The 25645-nt window shown below is 35.4% G+C and overlaps 1 protein-coding gene across 23 annotated transcripts in view; it reads right to left on the bottom strand.

The window, feature by feature from the left end:
- Positions 1–25645, bottom strand: part of RIMS2 (regulating synaptic membrane exocytosis 2) — a 468287-nt gene that overhangs the window by 111631 nt on the left and 331011 nt on the right. For 13 of the 23 annotated variants that reach the window (XM_040546662.1, XM_040546644.1, XM_040546648.1 and 10 more), the window contains 2 exons: positions 24190–24369; positions 22918–23027 (listed from right to left, as the gene is read on the bottom strand). In XM_040546662.1, coding sequence (XP_040402596.1) covers positions 22918–23027; positions 24190–24369 — 290 coding nt within the window. Of the gene's footprint in view, positions 1–5030; positions 5121–22043; positions 22077–22917; positions 23028–24189; positions 24370–25645 lie in introns of all 23 variants that reach the window. The other 10 variants (XM_040546640.1, XM_040546641.1, XM_040546642.1 and 7 more) reach the window with 4 other exon arrangements.

Below are 25645 nucleotides of genomic sequence, written 5' to 3'. Positions count from 1 at the left end.
AGGGAAATATAGAAAGTAAAATTTAAGTAAATACCTTAGAGTACTTATTTTAAATAAATACTTCTTTTATACACAACATCTATTAATTAAAATGTGTGAGGACACTCATATTCTTTTGAGAAAACAATTATTCATATGATATATTCAATCTGAATTGCTTCTCACTTGGCACAGGTTAAACAATCCTCATAGATTCAACATTGCATGTAATATGTAGCTTTTTCTGTAAATTTTACCCACTTCACTGCTTTCCAGATCCCACAGCATCTTTCTAAGAACCTTTCCTATATTTTCTTCACCAGCCCAACCAGAGCACTCTGAACCTTGCATCAGAACCCCAGATGACTTCTTTTACATTCCCACTCCGTTCTTCTGACAACTGTTCTATAGCCTAGTCACTCTTCAACAATCATAAACTAGTCCCTGACTCCACTCTGCTCCTCTCCTTTTCACAAGATGGCAATTTTATACCAGCTTTCTTGTTTAACCATAATTTTTGATTTGTCCATTGCTCATGATGGCCTTTACATGAAGTGCTGCTGTGTTCTCACCTCTCTCTGAGTGGCCTGTCTTCAGCAAAAATACTTTGTCTTTTTTGGCCTCATCTTATTCCCCATTTCTAACAGCATTGGTTTTAACGTACATTCTATCATACTTATGATTCCATACTTACTAACTACAAACTTCTGTTAAAATCACCACCACTTTGTTTTGAATTATTTTTTACTACTGTTTTACTGCTTCAGCTGATTCCATGGCAATAGATAAACTATTAAACAACAATGACATTATCTCTGAAAGGCTTTTTCTGTGTATAGTTAAGGAATACTTCCACCTAGGAGAAAGACATAAATGTTCCATTGATAAAACCAGCCATGATTTCGTTCAAACTGAAAACCAGTCACTGTATATAAAGACTTACCATTTGTAAGCATGCATCACCTTTGTGTCTTCTGATGTGTTTAACTTACCATTGTTACAATTCCTCTACAAACTTAGTATGGTATTAAAGAAGTACTGCCTTCCCCAAATAATTACAGAAGCACCCCACTTTGACTTTTTTCCATCCTGAGATGTAGAAATACATTTAAATTAACCGGTCTCCTTTTTGAATCGTATCAAAATATGTCAGCACTTCCTTGTGTTGTGTTATTCGACCATTGCTTTGAAATTAAAAGTGTTGGCAAGGGTTGGATATCTGATGACACTGCAATCTTCTCAAGAGGCAGCGATAATGAAACTATCACAGAATAATTTCCAGATAATAAATGTCAAATCTACTAGCTTGAAGTATGAGAAACAGGGTAAAACCAGTAATATTTCCTTTGCTATCTCACATAGGTTGTTCCTGCATCACCTGTATCATCTCTGGATGGAAATGCAGTTTGCTAGACTGTGTTCACCTCCCAAACTTTGGATAGTGAAACTGATGGTTCACTTGCACAACAGTTGACAGGGAAAAGAAATGAATATCACTGCCCTGGTGCCCTAAACAATGTGCTTTCTCCCTTAAATAACCTTATTGGGCTCAGAAGAGATGAGTGATGATACCAGGTGAAAATAATTGATTTTTTAAAGGAAAAACAGTATCTTATTCAATTGTATTTCTATGAATAAAGGACATTCACTACCACCACAGCCTACTACGTTTCCAAGTTGTTCTCTGAAGGCAGTATGTATAAAAATGCAAAAGCGTATGAAAATACTTATGCTTTTTTTTCTTTTTCTTCCACTGACCAAGGAAATGTGACTAGACCTCTATTCTCTTTAGTTTGTCATCTATTACAGCTCAGAGACAGAGGCGTTGTGAAATTGGAAATGTTTAATATATCAGATAGGAGCAAATAAGCATTCTGTGTGCTCTTTTATCCATTGGTGTCTTGAGAATGCAGTGCTCTCTCACAGGATGCTGCCACCAGCTAAAGGAAGGGCACACACATTCAAGCCCTGGCTTGAATTTCCATGTTATGCTTGGCTATGGTTCTGCAATTTTGCTCTTCGATTCCTTTGCATAAATATAATTGCCTCTTTGAAATATACAGAACAATAGTTTTGGCAATTGCCTCAGAACTTAGAGATTTAGGGCACTGTTGAGAAAACACGTTGGTTTCTGATATTCAGAATTTTATCAGCATCTTCTATGGTAGAGCCTGAAACAAAAGAACCATTTTGCTTCTTTAATAACCTTAAACTGTACTCCAACAAATTTGCTAATCTCGTTTGTAGTCACATGTATTATTTTAATGCTTCCCATGATACAGCATTACTATTATTTCTTTTGTTACTTTGAATTATTTTTATTATCTATTTATGTTTTTATCTACAATTTGTTCACAGTCCCAGTAATTTGCTCAATGTATTCATGTAATCAATACCTCATTTTTTTCACAGCTTTTCTTAGATGTAATTCTGCCTGGCTGTTTCCACATGACCAGTTATGTTAAATTCTTAAGAGACAAACAAAAGCTAAAAAACAGGACAAGTTTCTGCTATAGCAGAAAATTCTCTGTATGAAAAGACAACTAAATGAGGGCAACAGCAATATTAGGTACCCATATTCCTCCTTGCTGCTCTTTGTAGACTACCAACGGCAGCCAGGGACTAAGTTGTGGTAGTATTTCCTTGCTATGTGCTGTGCAAACAGAACATTTAAAGCATTCTCAGAGGAAAGAAAGAACAGTCCTGTGCAGAGGGTAAATCCCATATTGGAAAGCTTCAAGCAATTTGAAGCTTCCTTAGTCAGGCCGTATCATTGGTTACAGATCCAATATATCTCAACATCCAGGTGTGAGTACAGTGGAACTGTATGGGACTTGAAAATGAAGGTAGTATGGGTTTGTAATGATATAGGGATGTCTATAGGGGCCAGCAGTGTGCTACACATAGCAGATAACTCGCATCCTGAAAGCTGCAGGGGTATGTTATGCTGGTACTCCACCATTTCTCCTGCCTCTTCAGTACAGAGAATCAGTTTGGAAAAGCACCGAGAAGCACCACACATCATTGTCCCAAGTGTACCTACCATGAAAGACAATCCTGAAAACAAAAATAAAAGCAGAATTCATGCTCTGATTAGGCATCAGCCTTTACATAAAGACCTAAAGCTGTGAAGTGCAGTACAAAATTTTTACTCAAGTCTTTATCTATTCTGGGGTTTGGCAATTGTGACTGTGGCTTTCCAAACCAATTTTGTGTATTCGCAGTGGTACTTGAGATCAGTGATACTGTTCCAGAGGAAAAAATAGATAAAAAAGAAAATCAGATAAATATTGTTCTGATATACAAATGCTTTCAAAAGTAACTGCTTTTTAATGCCCACATTTGTTTCTGTTTTCTATTCTGCCACCTGTTTTCTCGTCTTAGAATTACAAGATTTTACTCACATTCCAAAATCTAGAATGCCCTAAAAGCAGGCATCTAACAAAGTATGGCTCCGGTTTCTAAGAATGTGGAAGGTGGCTCCAAACAAGTTATTGCTAATAACTATGAATGTGCCATCTGCCTAGACAATAGAGTACTACATTTTTAAGCCCACCTCAGCTGGGAGATGGAGATAATGCTCTTACCTAACTATGGTGTACAGGAAAAGTCTGGGCAGAGAGATTATTCTGCAAAAATTACCCTGGAAAGGCAACAGTGAAGATATGCAGATGTTGTATCCTGAATTTCTCATTCAATAGCTAAGACATTCAGCTGCAAAAGAAGATACACTTACATTGCAAGACTGGCTCTTACAAGCAATACTTGTTTTATCTCGTAACTTTCTCTGATGAATTAAAAAGACAGGGAACATGGAATTCAAATGAAGGTCTGTCCTTTTGCAGCTATATTCCCCAGCTCCTAGTTTAGAGAGTGAATCTGGATTTTACTACTCCTCTTCAGTCCTGATTTTTGCACTTGAAGCTGCATAGTTCAGATTCAACATAAAACTTGGAGGTGTTCAGCAAGTAAGCCTAAAACTGAGATTACAGCACTTACTTAGGAGGTGGCACAAATGTCCAATCACGTAAACTTTAACTTACATGATTGGGAAAAGTGTTGTTATTAGAATGAGACAATTATTATGGCCAGAGAGAGATCTGCAGCCAAGAACTATACCTTTGTACTCTTGGAACTGGAAAACTCCCATTCATTCGAGAGACATGGATCAACATTTAAATACAGGCTGAAACCTGCAATCTAAAACTTTAGAGTCTAGTCTAGTCTAGTTTTATTCTATCCCATTCTTACTCTACTCTACTCCACTCTTCTCTACTCTTTACAATGTGTTCATCACCATAACATCACAGTGCATTTTTACAAGTGATTAAAATAACGTGATTAGCACCTCTTACTGTCGGATTCAGAGGAGAGAACAATACTATTATTACCATCAGCATTATCGTTACTATTATTAGGCTTGCTTCTTATTGTTATGCAATTGTAGTAATGAAGACAGAGCTGAATAACTGCACTTAATGTTTGGGGTGGAAGAAACTTTTTGATAGTTCTTAGTTCCAGAAGAAATCCGCTCATGCACAGGATAGATTTGCGAACTCCAGCTGTATGGAGATATAAAATGCAGCTCATGCTAAAAAAAAGGTCAGAACGTTATTTCTGCCATGTGACGGTACAAGAAGGTTTCAGATTCAAGTCTTTGAAGATGACTTTCTCACCTTGTATGCAGTAGATACCTTTGTTCAGCCAACTAAACAAGAATCAACATGACTTATACCTGGATTCCTGAAGCTTGCACACATGGATAAACTATAACAAAATTCAAAGCTAAAGAGCAAGCTAAGTCTAACAATATGCCAGAATATTTCTTTTCTAATGTATGTGCATTCTAACACAATTGTTTACAAAAGCAGATCTATTTTTGCTATTCTAAAACAGAACTATGTACAACACTATTCTAAATAGTCTCTACATACTAAAAATTCCACACCAAAAAAAAAAAAAAAGTACATCAAGCACACACGCATTACAAAAGCATGAAATGTGTTTTTATAGTCTCATGCTTTCATGTGGTTTTCCAAACCCTGACAAACCTGGCTCAGAATGGTGTTTCTTTTTCGGCAATAGTTTGTCATCAGTTATTGTACCATTCACCTTTTTCTGCTGGTCCTCCCATGTAACTTCTAGCATAAACCAAAAAAAATCAGAAATATTATACAACTTACATTATAAGACACCTAAAATCATTTGGGACAACTTGATCTAAACAAAATACTATCATTAACACAGAAAAATTTAGATTATTTATTTAATTTAGAGGCCTGTGATGAAGAGGTTTAGTCAACAACTTAAACAAGGAAAAGGACATACTATATGTAAGTTAATATCTATGTAATATATCAAATATTTGTCTCTCATATATAACAATTGTGAAAAAAAAAGATGGAGATTATTTATGCAATAACTCCTTCTCTTTTAGAAAGCTAGAACAGTATATTTTATAGCTTCTTACAATATTTATATATTTCTCTGAATTTAAAAAGGCATTATGCAAAAATATTTTAGTAGAAAAGACTTCACAAATTCACAAAAAAATCAAACAAACAAAGTAAAACCAAACCTGCAATCATGCATGTTGTTTTTAAACTGGAAAAGTATTTTTAACAATAAATTGAGCTTAAAATATTTAAGCCAAAAGTAGGTCAGATTCACTTTTAAAATCTGGTATTTGATTTAAATTCAGTCTGTAGTTTAGGCACATTAAGAGACTCCTCCTAATTATGATTCCTATACCCTGAAACCAGCATTTCTGACCTATCTGCTCACAACAAGAGCTATGAATATAAGCATGTACACTGTCCTCCAGATAGGGACTCCATTTCCTAGGATTGCAAGACTTTAGACTTTGTGACAATGTCAGATATTTTTGGTCTACAGTTAAATACTCCACCTTCTGAAAATTAAACGGGGTGCTTACCATAACACTGTAGGCTTTAAACCTTTTGATAGCTCATGTCAAAACCAAATCTAGCCCAATCAATTAGATAGATTAAATACCTTAAGCTCCATTTTTGCTTTGGGCTGCTGTGAAACTGCTTAGTTTGCTGATCCCCCCAAATGCAAAGTTCCTTACAGACATAAAGCATGGGTATGACCACTTATGTGATCACAGAAATAGCCAGTGATGGAGAATATGCTAGATATGGAATACATTCTCAATCTTGCTAATTTAAAAAAAAAAAAAAGACATAAAATTATATTAGCCCATGACATTTCTTTTTCTTCATTGTTTGAGCGGGGTGGATATCTGGAATTCAAAATGTAAACCTTTAAAAATGTTATCTGCAGTTATCCTGTAGCCATCTTATCTATGGCTGTTGTTCTACAACAGGCTGCTGTCCTATGAAAGGTGGCTTTCACTTTTGAAAATGATGGAGTTGTAGGCTTCAAGTAATAATACATCAATAAAATTTTCAACATAACGATTTTAGGACACCACAGATATGCATGTTGAAACATAAACTGATACCTTTGAAGTACTGTGTGCAGCACTAAACTTCAGAAGGAACACTGTTTTGAAACCGTGGAAATAAAATCTTATGTTTCTTCCTAACAAAATTTTGATTTTATGATAAATATCAAATAAAAATATAACTCTTTGAATAAATATTTTGCCATGTGATAGCCTTAAAAGAGCAAAACCCATTATATAAAGCAATACAGACTACTTTTTTATGCTTATACTAAAAGTGATAGTATCACCACGTAAATACTTTCAGAAAAAGTTTCAAGGATCATTGTTCTATAGTTTTAGTTATTCTTACAACATTAAATTCAAAAGTCTGTTTCATTTTATCAGCACGCAAGTGCAACTCTTAGATTGAGTATATGGAGACCGGAGGTACTCAAGTTCAGATCAGATGAAAAGCTTCATTAACTTCTGGAACAACGCAAGAGTTTGGCTAATATTGGTTACTATTTTAACCAAGAAATAAAAATAGACATATCCATTATATTTACTCCAACATTTCACCTTATATTCACCATTTTCTAATCCTATTTCCACATTCCTGTGTCTATCAAGGTAAGAAGTACTTGTTAAAGGAGAGCTTTCTTTATGGGATTAGTAAGAGATGATGAATAGGCAAAACGCTAAGTGCCATTGCTGTCCATATCCCCTTTGGTTAGATAAATATGCATTATGGTCTCTAAAATCTCTCTCTCTCTCTCTCTTTTTTTTTTTTTTTCCGCAAAGCAAAGGGCCACCTTCTATTCCCTTGTTTTAATCAAAGCTTCCTTGGCCAACTTATAAATATTTTGAAATAAATCTTCCCATTTTCTAATTTATCATTCACTTCTCACCACTCTCACTTCAAAATGAACTTCAATCTGTCTTCTGTTGTGAGAATCAGTTTTAACTAATGAAAGACATAAAATCATTGACCTCATAGGTGATATAAAAGATGAGATTACTGAGTCCAAAAATTATAGTTATTGAAGCACTGTTGGGGCTAGAAGGATTTTACAGGTGCACTGATTCAGATTTCTTCCCATCAGTGTAAAAAATAAAATTGTTAAATGTGCTTGTTTCATTAGATGCCATTGTTGCATCTACCCCCAGGGAACTGGCACCACAGCGAGCCATGCAGCCAGGCTCTCCCCAGCGCACATCGGGATGCCACCTCGCCGTGTGCCTTTCACTTCTGAGAATGACACTCACTCATGCTGCCTGGGACAGGTTGGTGCACTCCAGTATACCTACTGTTAAGAACAAACTCAGCATATATTACATTTTTGTTTAGACTATTCAATGTTAAAAATAAGCAAATAACATAGAATTGTTGCGTATCTCCAGCTTTTCTGATTTTCTAAATATGTGCTCTGAGCTCCAGCTATGTCGCAGCTGAAGTAGAATGATGCTGCAAACTGCAGAGCAACAAGATGATGCAGCAGAATACCAAGATGCTAATGACAGAGGGTTTTCTTATGCAAATACTACCCCCTCCCTTCTTTTCTCTGCACTACAGACAATAACATTCCTTTTCTCGGTTACCCTTTGCTTGAAACTTTCCCTCGAATTTCTTTTTTTTTATTAAATCCACTCCGCTTTTTTATTCTTTTCAGCTCCAAAAAATTCTGTGAAGCAATTTTTATCAGTACGTTTCTAGTTTTAGACTTTTAATTAGCTTATCATAAAGTCTTCACTTTTTCACTAGGACATACTTAATTTAGTCATCTTTTCCTGCAAATGAAAAATTCTCAGAACTTCTTTCTATTTTTAATGCTATAAGTTGAACGCTCAGAAAGGAATTATATTCTTAATAATGTATGGTGACAACTACTTTAAAAATGAGTCAAAAGTGGATTTTGCTAGCGCTTATTAAACACGAAGCAGCACAGTAAAAAGCCATTAGAACTGTGGAATAAATTGTCAAAAGCTAAGAAACTACATTTTGAACCAGATTCTCATGATTTTTAACTCATGCATTAAGAATACAAGGAGAAGAGGAATTAATTAGACTTATTTTAGAAAAGGCTAAATTCATGTTATGCAAGTTTTAATTTACAAAGCAAAGTCCCTAAGAAAATAAAAACAGCTATAATAAAAGATAATAAAAAGAGCTATAATAAAAGAGAGTCCACCAAGAGGGAAAAAAATCCAGCTTTGTCAAACCTCCACTGGAGGAAAGCAAATGGCTTTGAGTCATGATACGTGAATTGTGCCAGATGTACTACATTTTATAAGGAATGAATCCAATCCCACCTAACACCGCTGGCATCCTGTTAATGGCATCAAGGCCAGCTCCATGTGACACAAAGTCAGCAATGAAGGAAATCTGCTGCTGCTCCTACATCAGAGGAACTTTCAGGTACCTCTGTAAAACAGGGCTGAGGTTCCCCTACCCTGCTGTAACAGGAACTAGACTCTGGTCCAATATCTAAAGACAAATACCATCACTCACAGCCTGTTTCTATCAAATTTTGAACAAGACCTGCCTCTCCAGGCAGCACCATCGTACCAATACTTTACACCACACCTGAGGACACCACTTCTTAGCCTCTCCTGTTTACGCTGTAACGGGTCATCTAAAGTTTTTCTCCATATGGAAAAGAATATTTTCCATATGGAAGAATATTTTAAATAGTGATTCTTCACGTCAGAGCTCAAGGCATTCGTCAGAGATGCACTGATTTGTGTCCTCCAGAGAGTGAAATGAGTTTGGGTCTTGAATCTTAGAGCACTCTCCTAAATGCTGGTGGAATGTGGACAGTAGAGGCAGAGGCAGCACCTCTCCCTTCTGAGTTTTATGAGTCAGATGCATCACACACACACGCTCAACTTCACATGAAACTAGTTTGCAAACTGAGCCAAATCAGCAAATGAATGCTGGGATGTGCTAACAGCATTTTAAAATAAATAAAATGTTGTTCTTAAACAGCTATTTAAGCATCACTTATATTGTGGGTTTAACTAATGCAGCGCTGCAATAAAAATGCTGACATATCTTAATTATTTATTGTTTTCATCTCATGTTCATTACTGAACTATACATCTTGGAGAAAAAAAGAATAAAAAAAAGTGGGCTTAATTCCCTGGGGCTGCAGTAGGAATACATTAAAATAACTTTAATGGAAGTCATTAGGTAGGTAATAAAAAATATTGCCATGTAACTACATTTTATATTATCATTACTAGTGTAACAAAAATTATAGTTCACTGTAGGTTATTCCTTTACTCCAGAAATATTTTCTTCAAATTGACTTCAAGGCTACAGTAATTATTTGTAGTTGTAAATCAATTAACAGTTCAAGTCATCCACTAGCAGTCTCATCTCATCATATTCCCTAGCAGAAAACATCATCAATTCCAACCTAAACTTGTTTTTTAACTGTCTTACTAGTGGGTCCTTCTACATGGGGAATAGAATAAATATCTTCTATTGCTTAGTCTAGAGCAGAATGTTAGATACAGTCAAGCAACATCAGAGAGAGAACTTGTTGCAATACTAGAGTACACTAGGGAGTAGAGTCACAGCCTACCTTTAGCTAAAAATCGAAGTATCACTTAGTGCTTTACTAAATATAACAGATTGCCAAACATGAATAAACATCAGAAAAAATTAAAGGAACTGTACCAGAAGAATAAAATAGTCAGTTAATGGTACATTAAATATAAATATACCAATATTTAACAAGGTATATTTAATTATCATAAAGCAAAGACATTATTTTTAAGCCACTATCAAGGCTTTTTTCCAGGATTGTCTGGTGGGAGGGAGGGATTTGTTTGTTTCCTATCTTCATATATGTTTTTAAAATACAGCAGTTTTGCTCCCTCTTCTGGTTATATGCCAGAAACACATTAGAAATGAATACAATACAGCTGGCCTGTTGGCCTATTCAGCACAGGCTTATTTTGAATATCTCCAAAGAGCAGCTCTACTGAATCACCTGTTTGGATAAGCACTGCAGGGTTACATTGACAGGACCGCTTTAAGGCAGGAGAAGGGTTGCAGAGAGCTTATGAGGGAGACGGAGATACCACACAATGATACCATTGATGTTTCTGTAAGACCCTGAGGCACAAAACATTGGAGACTGGGAATCCAGCATCCTGGACAAGCTCTGCTGCTTTGCTATGTATTTGTTCTGCTCAGGTTCCTTTCCCCAGCATCCACACCTAGCCTGCTAGGACCAAACACTAGGCTAGGTGGATTTCTGGTCAGACCTGGTATGGTCCTCATGTTGTTATGAAAGGTAAGCAGAAAGAAAAGTCAAAATATCTCCAGAATCTGATGATTAATTAATTTAAATAAGGCACATTACAAGTAATGACCAACATAAATGTGGAGCAAAACGCAAGCTTTTGCTCAGCACCTCTCTTCTGTAGTGTCTATTCAAGTTTGCATTCCCTTGGGTATCAGTGAGTGCTCCATGCACACAAGGAAATGTGAACAGACTACAAATCCACCCAGCAAAGTGCAGGATGTAAGGTTTAATTTGGTTTATGGTTTTGGTTTTATTTTTCAGGCTATTCTGCACATATATTCCATGTATGTAAGCTCCTGAAACATGTAATGTAGAAGAGGAATTCATGAATGGAAATTCTTCATACAAATTCTGAAATGTAACAATGATTCAAACAAAATATTTCTTGATAGCTGGAATTAAATCATGTTTGCATCTCTGTCATAAACGTGTGACTATAGTATATATATGACCAATCATTTTCTTCAGTGATCTTTTTCTAATAGTTTGATATAAACAACATGTTATTCCACTCTATTGGATACTTAAGCCCCTGGTTTGGATACTATTTCTTATGCTTTCTGGGCTATTATGATTTTAATGTGCTTCTTGGCAGGGCACAAGTGTACATGAGGAGCTGAGAAGTTTAGCTGCCTTCTTGTGATAAGGGGGAGCAGCCTGAGAAGCCTGAGCTAGCTTTAGAGTCCTTCACCAAAAAGCTGGAAAAGCTGGAAGAAGCCTTAGCCTCCTCTGCCTTTATTCAGGAGATTTTTCAAGTTGAGGTTCTTGCATTTGGTCTCAGCCATGCTGGTTGTCTTTGGCCCTCCCTCATCATCAGAGACCCAGCAGGGACCAGGACTCTCAGCTGGTCCTGGCTATGGTCCTGGGCCCTGTCCTGCTTTCCTTGCACTGGGGGCTGTGGGACAGGGTGAGGGGATGCCCTGCCTTGTGTCACCCCTGGTGCCCCACTCCTGGCTCTGGCTGAGCTGCCGGCGTCTTATGGGTGCTTTACTTCTGTTTTGTGTTCTTGTAGGGATTTTATTCCACCCTTTTTCCCAAAGCAAGGATTGCAGTTATGTGCTTTCCTACAACTAGAGCAGCCTCAATAGCTCAATACCTTACTTAAACCTTACTTTGCTTGAACTAGAATTTAATTAAAATCTAGTATTACTCTCCCTAAGTTCTCATAACACACACAAATTTGTTAGGTATATTCACAGCACACATTAAACATAATCAGTATCATTCTTCATACAAAATTCAGAAGCTGCCATGGTCTCTTAGCAAAGCCTGGATTCCATGGGCAGGGAAATAGAGAGCACACAAGAGACTCATGGCTGTCATGTTTAGTAGTTCAGGCAAGGTGTAAGCCCCATTTCCAAGAATCCCACATGGTCTTAGATGGAAGAAGATGCTCAGGTCTGCCAGCAGGATGAGAGTCCCTTTGGCGTGACAGCAACATGCTTAGTTTTCAAAAAACACATGTATACACTAGTTCTGCAAGTTAATCTGGGATCACTTCTTCGACTGGGGTTCCCTTATTCTGCCTGGTTTGCACTTTAGTCACCTAAATTCTTTAAATTGTGCCTAAACCATGCAGAAAGTCTGGAATTCGATTTTGTGAAATCTCAGTTCTGGCTCTTGGGCATCTGGACTGCTCACAGCGTGGTGGGGCTCCCATGCACTTGGAAACTGGAGTGCATGGAAAGGGCACAACTTGGTGACTTGGGTCTTGTCTTGGTATAGACTCAACAAACAAATAGGCTCCAGACACTTTTGAACTTGGGAGATAAAAACTTAGAAGCATTCCTGATTCCCATAATATAGACAAAGTTGTTGTGTAAATATGAAAAATATTCTAAAGAATGAGGGAACTGATAATCCAAAAGGCTTCAAATTCTGCTTCAGTAACTACAGCATCTTTTATGCACCTGAAATTAAGGCAGTAGAAATTAAGTAGAAATACCAGGAGCTTTCTCTTGCAAACACAAATGATCAAAAGGTGTTGTACAAAACACATGAAAAAAAAATACAAAAGACCTGAGGGAGAATTTAAGAGACAGTATTTTTTTGTAATAAATATTTGAAATCAAATATTAGGCACAAATCACTCCTCTGGACTGAAAGAGCTCTGGAGAAGGATGTTCTAAACCACAAAATGTATTAAAGCATCTTTAAAACAGGTTAGTAAGATTTAGTTTTATCATGCAAAGTACCTCTTTCAAGCTTTCTCTATAAAAATTGTTTTGTTGAAGGAGTGGAAGATAAAGCAAGAACAAAAACAGCTTTAGTCTGACTTAGCAACTCATTACTTGTGTGTCAACCCAGACAAGTCAGCAACAAAAGCCTCCAACTTTATCAGAGTTAGAATTTGGATCTTAAAATTATAACTCACAGAACTATCTGGTAATAACAATGAAGTATGTTTATGGCAGCTGACTTCCAGCTTTTGAATTCACTCAGAACTACATTGGCACAGCCTCCAGAGTTTGAGAGATGACCCCCTGCATTGCTCTAAGGACTGCACCCGTTCTGCAAAGGCACCTCATACAGTCTGTCTGCACGGTGTGAGAGGAAGAGTGAAATAAGCAGCGTATTAAAAATGGTGTTTCCCACAACAGAGTGAACCATCACAGGCAAAACTGAATCCTGCCTCTCCCTGGTACCTATATTCTCCCTGCTACATTATTCTAGCAAAGAGAAAGCTAGGAATAGCCCCAAATAGTCTAACTGGGACTGCCCTTTGCACGGCCTCCTGAGAGAGATGGAATTGTAAGAATGAATATCCAGATTTTAATAAAGCCAAGGCAATGTCTAGACGGTGTTTCATTCACTGGTAAAAGATATTGATGAGATAAAAGTTTAAATGTATATAGCTTTAGAAGTACCTGGATAAATCATAACACATTCCTTCAAAATTGTCACAGCAATTTAGCAGCATGAACTCAAAACTGCCAAGTAAGCTGTGGTTGTTCATTGCAACTTTCATGTTCTATTTTTAGGTAATAAATCTGTATCTCCGTGTCAACATTTCAGTGCTTTGTACTAAGCTTATTTCTATAGCATTTGGAATAGAATATCAAACATATTAAGAACTAAACAACAGAGATGATTGCTAATAGTATGACTTTCTCTACCAGGAACTAAAATGGTCCAGCTCTCCTCTGACTAGTAAAAATGTGCCAAACTTGTAAAATATATATCCAAGAGAGGTAACAGCATATAGCCCTGGTAATACATGGAAGACAATGCAGACAATTTTGTAGATGTCTGTGAAATGCACTTGGTCTCTTAGGGCAAGGCAGACTGGGAATACCTAAATGAGCAAAAGTGCAAAAACTACCCCACCTGTTCTAAATACATAGCACAATCACAGATCTATGTGGTGTAAACTACATACTTAATAACCGTAAAAACAATCTTTCTGGAACTTTTGATTCTAAGAAAGATTTTAAAACCACAGTTGAAAATACTTATTCTAAGAGCAAGAAGAGCAACACATTAAAATGGAACATACACGAAGTTGCTAATTTTGAACTAGTAGAACTACAGAACACACACACATGCAGCAAAAACTAGGTAAATGAAAACACCCACAATTCACCAACAATACCATCACAACTTGCCTTTTCTCCCATTAACAGGTGGGTTTTGATGTTTTTCCTCATAATCTTTATAACATTAAAAACAGACAATGATGATTAACAATAGGAACAGATACGATGATGAATAATGTAACTAGTATTTTGCAATACACACAAATATTTTGCAAACTATGTTAGCAAAATTCCATGCGTTATGCTTGAATTAACACAAAACACACAGAGTAAACAGTACACACACAAGTGAACAACACACACTTAGAGACAGAATCACAACAAAAGCAAGAAAAACGTACACTGCACTATAATGTAAAAAAGGGAAGGCTGAGATTTTAAAGGACACTTTTGATGCTTTACTGCAAACTACAGTTAAAGAAAAAATCCTGCTTTCTAGCTGCCAACTTTTCAAATTCTAGTATCCAGATTTCTGAACCAGTAATGAGTCCTATCGCAGTAATTATTTCTGGCTTTGAGAAGGAAACAGTGATTCATATTTTCTTCTATTAAATACCAATGGAAGCAGAATCCAGGTCATAGGACTCCAAATAAACTGTGATTGAAGCAGTTATATTGTTAAGTAGGGACGGGATTTTAGGCATTGGTAACTTTTCCTACCAGCTAGTGCAAGATGAGTTTTTTTGCTCAGCTTATTATTTCTTTGGGCCTGCTGGAGCACCTGATTCTCTCCACATAACTGCGTAATAACTGCACCACATTATCCTTCTCTGGGCTGTGCTCCTTGGTTTTGAGGTTGGTACCACACTTTTTTTTTTAACCACAATTTTAGACAGCTAAATTTAGCATTGACCTAGCCCCAAATATTTACAACCAGAAAAGCTACTCTGTGCTGCTCTTCCACATCTATCACAGTTGGTGTAATGTCACAGAAAGTTATCAAAAGGGATAACAAATTATTTCTGAGAAAATATTTAACTTGAAGAGTAAACCAGACGTGACCTATTAACAGTGCATGTAAATGCACATTTAAGTTTTTATGATTCTTCCTTTGAGAAAAAAAAATTATCTAAGAGCAGAAAAAAAAATGATAGATGAAAAAATCTTTAGATCTCTGCAGGGCTATGTGTTTTCTGAAATTTGAATGTAAAGATGTATATTTTAATCACATGGTATTTGAGTTCAAAAAATATTTGCATCTATTTGATTTGATCATCAGCTCTTATCATACTAAACTTCCTTTGTCTACTGATTGAAGTGTCTTCCAAGCTCGATGACAGACATTATGCAAAATATTCTAAGTACTTCAATGCAATGCTATTTGTTCAGTGTCATCAGTCCACCTACACAAACTAAAGAAGTGTCACAGTACAATAATATTTACTTCCTTGTCTGCCAAAAGTATAAATGAAAAGTAGAGGGTTACACGTCTAAGGGGTGTACACCCAGATCTGGCTAAGGCTGTAACCTTATCATAGTGACAGAGTAGAGTACTTTCAAAGAGAGGGAGAAAAAAAATTTAACTGCTTTTTGCAAGTTGAACTATTTTATGTATTTACGAACTGATAAATAAACTATGCTATATTGAATTTGTTTGTCTTGTCTGGATTTTTAATTGAATATATTTACAAGTTGGCTGGCAAAGCTTCCCTACATAGTCATGGGAAATATTACTAAAGGAGATAGGCACTTGTGGTCAGACAGACCTGCCTCGACCTCCGATTCCTGCACTTCAATACGCTTGTTTTCTTCATCTCCTGCTGCATTTGTATAAGCAAGGTATGACGGGGAAAAAAGCAAGACAAAAACATGCATGCTTTGTTACAAGCTTGTCAAATAAAAGATAAACATCAAACAAAAGACATCCACAATAACATACAAACCCTCAATCTGTGACATACATTATTTTCTGTGAATTAAAGATTGAATGAACCCTTTTGCTATTTTTCATTAATATTTCTGGTTTACTCCAATGAGTTTCTTCTGAAAGTAATGATGGTCATATGCCGTCCTTAATAACCCAATTTCTTAATGAATTATTGAAACATCAGAAAGCAGACAATAAATACCAAAGCAGAGAAAGCAGACATATATTGATATATAATTGGTTCACAAGCATCTACTTTGGTTTAGTTTTTGGCTTTGGTTTAGTTTTTCTATCAATAGAAGACAGGCCTACATTCTCAAAGAGCATATTTAAAGCTATGTATAAATCCTAAACAAGTGGGTACCTTAATAAGTGCTGAAGAAACAATGCAAATGTTTCTCCAGCTTGAAAAAAAAAAAAATCCTCAATTTGCCAGATAATAGGATTTTCACTTGGATTTTGAAGTAGTTAGAATTCAGAAAGACAGGTGCTTCTCAATCAGTACAACAGTGAAGGTGTATATTTGATTAAAGATATAAACAACACAAATACACTTCTTTATCTCATTAACTAAGAAACAAAATTTTCTTTTGTGACAAAACTCATCTAATACCAGGATAACAACCATAATGACACAGAAAAGTGTTGCGGTGAATAACTGGTGTACTGTAAAGCTGCTTTCATTTAAATGTCAGTTATTAAGCATTTTTTTGATATGATGCAATGTACTGTACTTTTTCAAGGTTTAGATTATGATTACTTATTGATTTTTTGTACTCTTTTTCCAGACTTTTTTTACAGTTCTCTCATTACTTGGATAGGTTTACATGCAACTACACAGTTCATTGAATTATTTGACTTTAGGTTTAGCAAGCGGTTTTAAAATTATGATTGCATGCTAGTTCTAACTGGTTATTGCTAATAAGGAGAAAGATTTAGGTAATAGTCAATGCCAATGCAATGGAAACTAATGTCTACATAGCTTTCTGTTTTGTAATTCTGTGATAAAATTGTGATATTTAAATTCCAACCAAAATTGTATCTGTTCCATACTGTAAAATATTCAGCAGGGACATCATGTCTACAGTCAACCTTTTCTCATTGAGAAAAAAATCACGTATAAAAGGCGTGTCAAAGACTTTTAACGAAATTGGTTCCAGGAGAATTGAACTAAAATGGTTTTGGCTTGTTGGTACCCTAACACATAAATAAACCATGGCTGTCATGAGCACAGCTGTATGACTGTTTGCTCATTTTTCTTTATGCCAATATTAGAATCAGACCTAGAAGTTAAGACCTTCAAATGCCATGAAGAGGCAGGTTTTTAATTCCTCCCTTTGCCAATACATGAGAATACTATGAACCATTACTTCCTTTGAAAGGTATGAACCTTTCAAGTAAGCCCTGTGTTATGGGTAACATTTCCTCAAGTTTTTCAATGAAACTGTGCTAATGCAAATAAAATATTTGAAAAGTCCTCAGAATAATTAGGGGCTGAAATCTACTGCCTCTCAGGAGATTGAACTAAGCATCCACAAGTAAAACCCAACTGTTTATTTTTGCAAATTCCTAGCAGAAATAAAAAAAATGAGGTATTCCTGCATTATCAGAAGGCAGCCATTCCTCTTTGCTGTCAAACACACATAATGCAAGAGTTACCCCGTGCAAGAATGAAAGTGTCTAACACCACACAGTCAGTACCACAGAAATACATGCACAAAAAGATGGGTGCAAATATTTATATCTGTGGTTTTTGAATTCTGCTGATTGACTTCAAGTTCCCAGCCAAGCTTAAGTTAGTCCAAGTTCCTATCCAATATGATGCATATGTGATCAATCATGTTCTACAACGCAAACTACCAGTATGACATATATTTTTAAAAACCTGTGAAAGTGCAGCTGACAGAATATGATAGAAGTGTGACCAGTGTAGACAGAGGTTCTCTGCAACTTCATTATAATAATCTTTCTCTACATCCCATCAAGCTATGTTAGGGTGCTGAAAAATACAGAATGAAATTCCTTCTTATGTTGCAAAATTATGTCCATTTAGTGGGAAATTATGCTCCGAATGAGACAAAACAGTAAATAGTAGTTGTGTTTTCCTAACCATTAGAGTATCTCAGTAACTCACATTCCATTCTGCCTGAATTGTGACAATTGTGACAAGTTGATAGTATAGCTATTTCCATTTAAAGCCTTGAATTGTATCTGAGTGAGAGGAAAAAAATGGAGTTATGGCTGACAGCTATCCCTGATTAAAGCTAATCAACTACCCCTGTTAATTCCATTTGTAGATAATTTTATTCTGGAATAAGACCACCCATACCTGAAATTAAGAGAGGACAGTTAATCAGTATTAATGTCAGCTTTAATGGTCTCTGAAATAACTTCCTCATAACACCAGATTATTATGAGATCATGTAATTAAAGTCTGTACCACAGAGCATAAATAGAAGGGCAAATTCTGCCTGAGCTCTACTATCTGCTGATTTTCTCAGCACTTCATTTTTATACTTTAAGGTTTTATTACAGTTGTTTGGCCTGACAATCTTCTAGGTTTTTGGTTGGATGAATGGTGTGTTCTTGTGTGTTTTTTATTTTTTTATTTTTTTTATTTTTTGGTAGGGATGAAGAAGGAAAGAGCTATATTTATTCTTAAGAAGTAGAAGGAAAAATCTGTTAGGAAAAAATACTCCCTATTTGGTTAGTAATTAACAGTAAATCAAAAGGGTTAATATTGAATATTTTCAAGACCACTTTATAGTGTTCTATTTTAATTAGCAGCAAGCAGTCCTTGACTTCACCCTTCTACCAAGATGAGGAAGAACAAAGGAGTATAATATAGAAACAAACAAGGGGAAAAAGATTTTGCTAATTCTTAAAGAATTATAAGTATTCCAGTATTCATTTATGGTCTGTAGTATGGATAACACAGAACCTTTAAGAGGCATATAATGATTTAAATGCTAAAACCAGGTACTATTTAACACTCATTTTTCTACAAATGTTGATTATAAACAAGACATATGTAGCTCTAGCATAACTTAAAAACATGCATAAGTTCAGCTAACAAGAGTCCTCTGGCATCTTGTTAGTGGAAATCTGGTAAAACCTTAAGTGGTACCTGACCAGAACAATTTTCCATTCGTCTAACATGAAAATATACTACATGAAGAAATTAGAAGCAAAAGTAAAATTGCCTAGATGCTCACGGAACGTTCTAGCTAGTTAAGATAAGAATGTACATTTCAGAGATACCCAGTCTCTCTTTGAACAGGTAAATCTGATACTTGAAGCAATGCAGCTGCAGGAAGCTAAGGAACTAGTCAAAATTTCATGACCATGAAAGATTGCAAATGCAACATAGCTAGTCATATCTGGATGTTCTCCTGATGAGTATGTGGGGGATTGAGAAAAAGGCAGATAAGTCAGTGCTCTACCGCTAGGAATGGTCGTTCATAGCTACTCAGATAGATTTCATAAAAACAAACTTCTGTGGCTGTTCTGGAGTTTAGAAATAAGTGGAACAAGAATCTACAATCACATAACACAGTTCACTGAACTAAATCTCAAGCCAATTTCTTTTAATGCTGATCCTAATCGGTAAGGCAGTTACCCACAGTTTTTTTTCCTGTAGATTCCTTCCCTTCCAGTTCTAATCACATAAATGTAAGCAAGGCATATTCCACCTTATACTGAGTGCTACACAAGAACAAAATTGCAAATAGCTCCATTCTTCCTACCCGAGTACCGGCACTTGCACTACATTTTAAGAAATGTTATGCAATTGCCACCTTGTAACAGATTATTCAAATTTATACAAATTAAATGTGGATACTGTAGGAGTTACAGAGGTTTTTCTTTTTTTCCTACAAAACTTAAATGCCTTCTAACTCCTGTTTATCTATAACCTATCTTTAATTAATTCCTTTCATCAGTATATTTTTAACTTAATCTAGTCCTTGATTTCAAATTACAGAAACGTTAGCCTTCACAGCGTGTTTCCATGCAATATAAAATCTCTCATTTAAGTCAACTATATGCTTCTATGGGAACAGAAAGGACTACTTCTCCAAGACAATGGCATTTTCCAGTACGGTCATACAAACTTCCCTTATTGAGGCAACTCTTTTGATTACCTGCAGGTCTTATAATAAGACATAAAAATCTACTCATATGTCTACAAAGTTTTCAGGTTTACTTGCTGATTTATTTGCTAAATAATAACGTAAGTCCACCCATTCAACTATAGTCAGTGTTTTTGGTTCTACTAAATTTCAGTTTTTATTACTGGCACTTCAATTGCTGAAAACAACTTTTTGTAAAATGCAATTCTCCAGAGTCAAAAATTACTATTAATCGTAATTATATTCTGCCTTTGCCATAAGTTAAGTAATCTGCTGTTCTTGTAGAGGGTTATTCCTTTTAAAGAAATTGATTACTTCCCTTCAAGAAAAGGATTAGAAAATACTAAAGAAGAATAGAAAAAGCCTCAAAATAGAATTAGATTGTAATTAGAATATGAGCTCTTAATTCATGATAGAAAATTACATAGAAGACTGTGTGATAGCTGGATAACTATGGATTGTATTTTTAACTCAGTATTTCCCACCTCTATACATGCAAAATTCCATACGAAATTTGTCTAGGTACTGTGGCTTGAGTCTCTGGTGACACTTTGATGAAAACTCCAGTATCTGTGGATTTCACAATTTTCCAAAGCCCAGATTTTCCAAAAAGACCAATTTGGACAGAATTACAGGAAAATACTTCTTAGTCTTCAAGTAAAAATAGAGTTTCAGCAGTACTTACCAGAGCAAACAATCTAGCAATCCTATAAAAAAATGATTATTTTATTGTATTTACTATTTTTCTCACTATGGAACCTATGATGTAAGTAAGACTGCTACCCTCTCCAATCAAACACAGTAAAAATATGCAGTACTTCACAATTGCTGCCCCAGAGAGCTCACAGTCTACATAGATATGCTAAGCAAAGTGCAAGGAAAAGTGGTAAATCATGAAAGTGTATACAGCAATGACAGCAAACATCAGGTGATTAGATGTGATTATTTCCTCACACAACTGGACTGTATTTCATATAAGCATTTCACAGCACATAAGACGACGGAGAAATGAATATACTAGGGTGATGATCTGAGAAGACAGAGTTTTCTTGTCATGAAGTTTTGCTTCCAAAATGGAAATAAGCACCATAAACATTTTAAATACTAAATTAAAAAGTCTGATGAAACAAATACAGTTATACTACATATAGACCCTCAGTGGTATAACAAAGGACTGCAATTGATATCTTATGGCTTGTTAAGCAAATTAAATGGCTTCAATTGTACAAAATACAGAGGGCTTTAATTTTATATGAAAGTATTATCACTTTTTTGAAAGACTATCTTGATTCAATTAAATTTTGCTCCTATATACTTTAAAAAATACCGAGTAATTCAGCTACTGTATAAAACCACATTTGCAATAAAAACCATAGTTCTGACACAATGCATGGTTAACATCCAGTATGTCAAACAGCCTCAAATGCTTAAATTTCCTGAAGGACCTGAAGTGCTAATTCTGAAAAGATAGATATATATGTAGGTTAACTGGCTTCAATAGAACTTGAAATACTCTTATTTGCTGCACTGTAAATCCCTGGTATTTAAAAATAGGTATATATCTAGGTACTTTTTAATTATGGTTGTATTTAGATAATATTATTTATTATCTTTTTTCAAGGAGAATCCTGTAAAAATTATGAGCCATGGGTCAGAATATAAAAAAGACTAAATAATTATCACAACGTTTCTGGCTATGTCTATGCAATCAAGTAACATCAATTGCAGTTGGGTTTATTTTTCCCTATATAACCTCTTAAAAAGGCTTTTAGGTGAAAAACAAACCCTCCTTTATGTACAGACCTTCAAAAGGTTCTATCTCCTTGTCTCCATTGTCTAGGGAAAGTAATAAAAAAAAACAAAAAAGAAACAAAAAAAGGGAACCAAAGCACAGGGGTTAAAAACAACGTAAGATTTATAAAAGATACAATATACATGTTTAGAAGGATTAAAAACAAAAACAAAAAAAGCGTGTATTTGGATGTATGTCCATTTAGACTGATTTTGCACAGCACATCTAGTTATCAGATGTGGAAGGGTGAAAATGCATTTGCTATCAAAAACATGTCTATAGTCCTCTGTTTCTAAACATTTTGGAAGATGCCTCCATTGACCACTGCTTTTATAAGACATTAAAGATCAGCACAATTACAGCATCAATAAAACATGAATCATGAAATATCTTACTGGCCTTCCCTATTTTAAAGATTATTACCTCTTTTCTTGCTCTTCCTGTTTCAAAGTGAAGAGGTTTTACATTAGTACTCTGTAACACACTCCACGTGAGTCCACAAGTGATCAACTATGTTCCTAATTCCCAAAAGAGCAAGAGTTTTCTCACTAAACAACATATAAAAGATCATTTCCTGTGCCTGTTGAAGTCAGTGACAAAGCATCTCTTGAGTTCAAAAGGAACAGGATCATGTTAATAGTTAGTTCATCTTGGTTCATACTGTTGACGACTACTGTAATGCTGATGATTTCAGTCAAGAATATTGTAGATGTTAAAATATAATAAAAAGAAATACAGTACAAAATACAATACTACTATCAAATCCTAGTTCTGTACACAGAAACTCAAGAGCTTTCAAATGTAATGATCAAAGAAAAATAAGAAACATACTTGACCTCCATGAGCAATTTTGCAATGTCATTAAGGAGAAAACCATACACTTACTTCTCTCCAACGTCCCTTTTGGTGGGAGCTGTGGTAACTGCCTGCCCCTTCGCCCTACTACTGGAGTACTTGATGGACTTGTCTGAACAGACCCAGTTCGAGGATGTGACCTATGAGACACATATCAAAACAAACCATAGCAATTAAATGACAAATTCATCCTTAAATACCTTGAAGAACTGATAAAAGTACTAATTAGGTTTTAGATCACTTGGGACCCTTGCAGTCCCACAGTGAAAGTATTAACTCTTTTCATTAAAAAAAAAAAAAAAAAAAAGAAAGAAAAGATTGAAAAGAGAAATCTCTCTCTGAAAAGAAAAAAAGACAAAACCAAACCAAACTAAGGCTAAACACCCATAAGCTGCTTGTTTGCACAGTCAAGCCAGAAAATGTATTGTATGTACATTTATGTGTACATGGAAATAATACCCGCATGCACATACAATTATCCACAGACCAAATTCAATAATCTTTCCTCAGTTTGTATTTGGTTAAATTCCCATTAAGTGGCAAAGAGATTACAGGAATTTGAATAAACAAAATAAGTAATAAACTGAGCAAAGACACTGGGATTTGACTCTAAATCTCACTGGGGATTTGATGTTACTATCTCTCACTTTCAGAAAGCAAAAGAATGTATTCTGCAGCTCTAAAATAAGGAGAGGCTTACTGAATATCTATCTCCTAGACCAAAATGTACTCATCTTTTTATTGAATTATGTTTACCCTCAGAGTAATGTATAGACATCTGCAAAGTGTCAGTCAGTAAAGGTAAAGTACTCAAACAGGAACAATACAGACTATGGCACAGTAAAATGTAGTCAGAAAAAAATGGTGGTTAAAATGGCAGTTAAAACACAAAGTTAGTACAGTTCATTTGAAGAAACATTTTTGTAAAAAAAATAGTTTCATCTGATGTTATGATGGTTGTTCCATAAGCGATGTCTGATGAACACAAATAATTTCTCATTCTGTAAGAGAAAATTATGATAATTATGAGATGTTTCATGTAGGAAACTATCCAGGATTCCTGATCAATGAGAAATCACAAACAAATGTAGTTAAATACTGTTAGTAAACAATTTACAATGACAGCCACACCATTATATCCAGAATAGAATATAAATAGTGTGTTGGCACTGACAGGGTTAGTATCTATAGCTACTAGTGATCAGCTAAGGATGAGAGGCAATACCAATTAGCTACTGGGAAAATAAAATGGTGAGCTGGTGGGGCAGAAGGGGATTAGTCTGATTGATTTGTCTGTTTCACCTCGGTAAGGCAGGTGAAGGAGGGGCAGATCTTCCAGTCATTAATGAAGGCATCGACCTGATGAGGTTTGAGTCAGGACGCTCTGTGGATCGGGAGCGGGAGTTGGTCCGCTCTAGCATAGGACGTTGCTCTGTTGATCTGGATCTTTGATATGGCTGTCTATCTGCTGCTTCACAATTCCTGTAATGTTAGTCAAAAAGCAGCTCAGTTGACTTTTCTATTAATTATAAAATATGCTGCATGATACTGGTTTGGAGAAAATAATTTTGTTATCTACATTTTCTTTGGCAAATTTTCTGAGTTCGCTTCTTGATAACATACAGTTTTTTTTAAACATGTATGCATTGGCTTACTCAAATTCTTGATAAATGGGCTGAAATGTTTCCAATGTCTCAGTAATGACTATCTATGCAATAGTCTGTGTCCTGACAATTTCTGGGTAAAAATATTGTTTTTCTGTTTAATAATACATCAACCTTGGATGCTAAGGAGTTGTTTAGTTGTGCATTTTAATTGAGCATTTCTACTCACATGAATAGATTTTTACAGACTCCATTACCTTCAGAGGTAGCACTCTTTAACAGTAGTTTGTAGGAAAGTCCACAGCAAATTTGGTCACATTCCAGACGTTGTAATTAATATGTAGCACTGTTAACTGCATTACTAGACTGAGGACATTTGTTAAAATATTGGCTAGGCCATAGCGATGGATTTATATGCAGTACTTGGAATACAGTCAGATGAGGATCTACAACACCATTAGTACTTGCAGAGGTTCCTCCAACTACAGAAATTTTGGGTTATAATTAAAAATAAATAAAAAATATATTAAAAAAAAATCTAACCTTCAGCCTAAAGAACAGTGTCAAAACAGCAATGAAAAAGGTCAGCAACAGATGCAACAGGAAGAAAGTAGACTGAACAAAAAAAGGAATTTCTGGATCAACTGTTCTGTTCTCCTATTATCACAGGCAATTAACCATGTCATTACTTTCAGAAATTAATCAAGCCTAACTTTTCTTCACAATGTAATTTTTCTATTTGCAAGGAGTAATAATGGCTAGCAATATGCTAAAATATGTAAAATCAAGGTAATTTTAAAAGTAAAATCCATATCCTGATGAAGCTGCTTATTAAATTCATACTCCTTCCAGTTCTGCAAGAGTACCTGAACAGCAACACAGTACACATGGTGAACCTACACCTGTTAGGTCTTTTTTTTCAGCTCAGTCATCCATTTACAATGAAGTCTGTTAATACAAAGAGTGACTGGATGGTGATTACATGTAACAAGAAGCCAAACTTTAATTAGTATCAAAAATGAGAGACACACCACAGCCCCATTACGTATGAAGAGTCTTATGTCATTAACAGTATTTTATTTCTAAGACTATATTGAGGCAGAATACAGTTTTCTCTAGGTTGGCAAACTTTGCTGAATGGGTCAGTGTTCATT

The sequence above is a fragment of the Cygnus olor genome, chromosome 2, assembly GCF_009769625.2.
Source record: "Cygnus olor isolate bCygOlo1 chromosome 2, bCygOlo1.pri.v2, whole genome shotgun sequence".
Classification (NCBI taxonomy): domain Eukaryota; kingdom Metazoa; phylum Chordata; class Aves; order Anseriformes; family Anatidae; genus Cygnus; species Cygnus olor.
The sequence above is the reverse complement of the archived record's forward strand: the minus strand, read 5'-3'. Positions and strand labels throughout refer to the sequence as shown.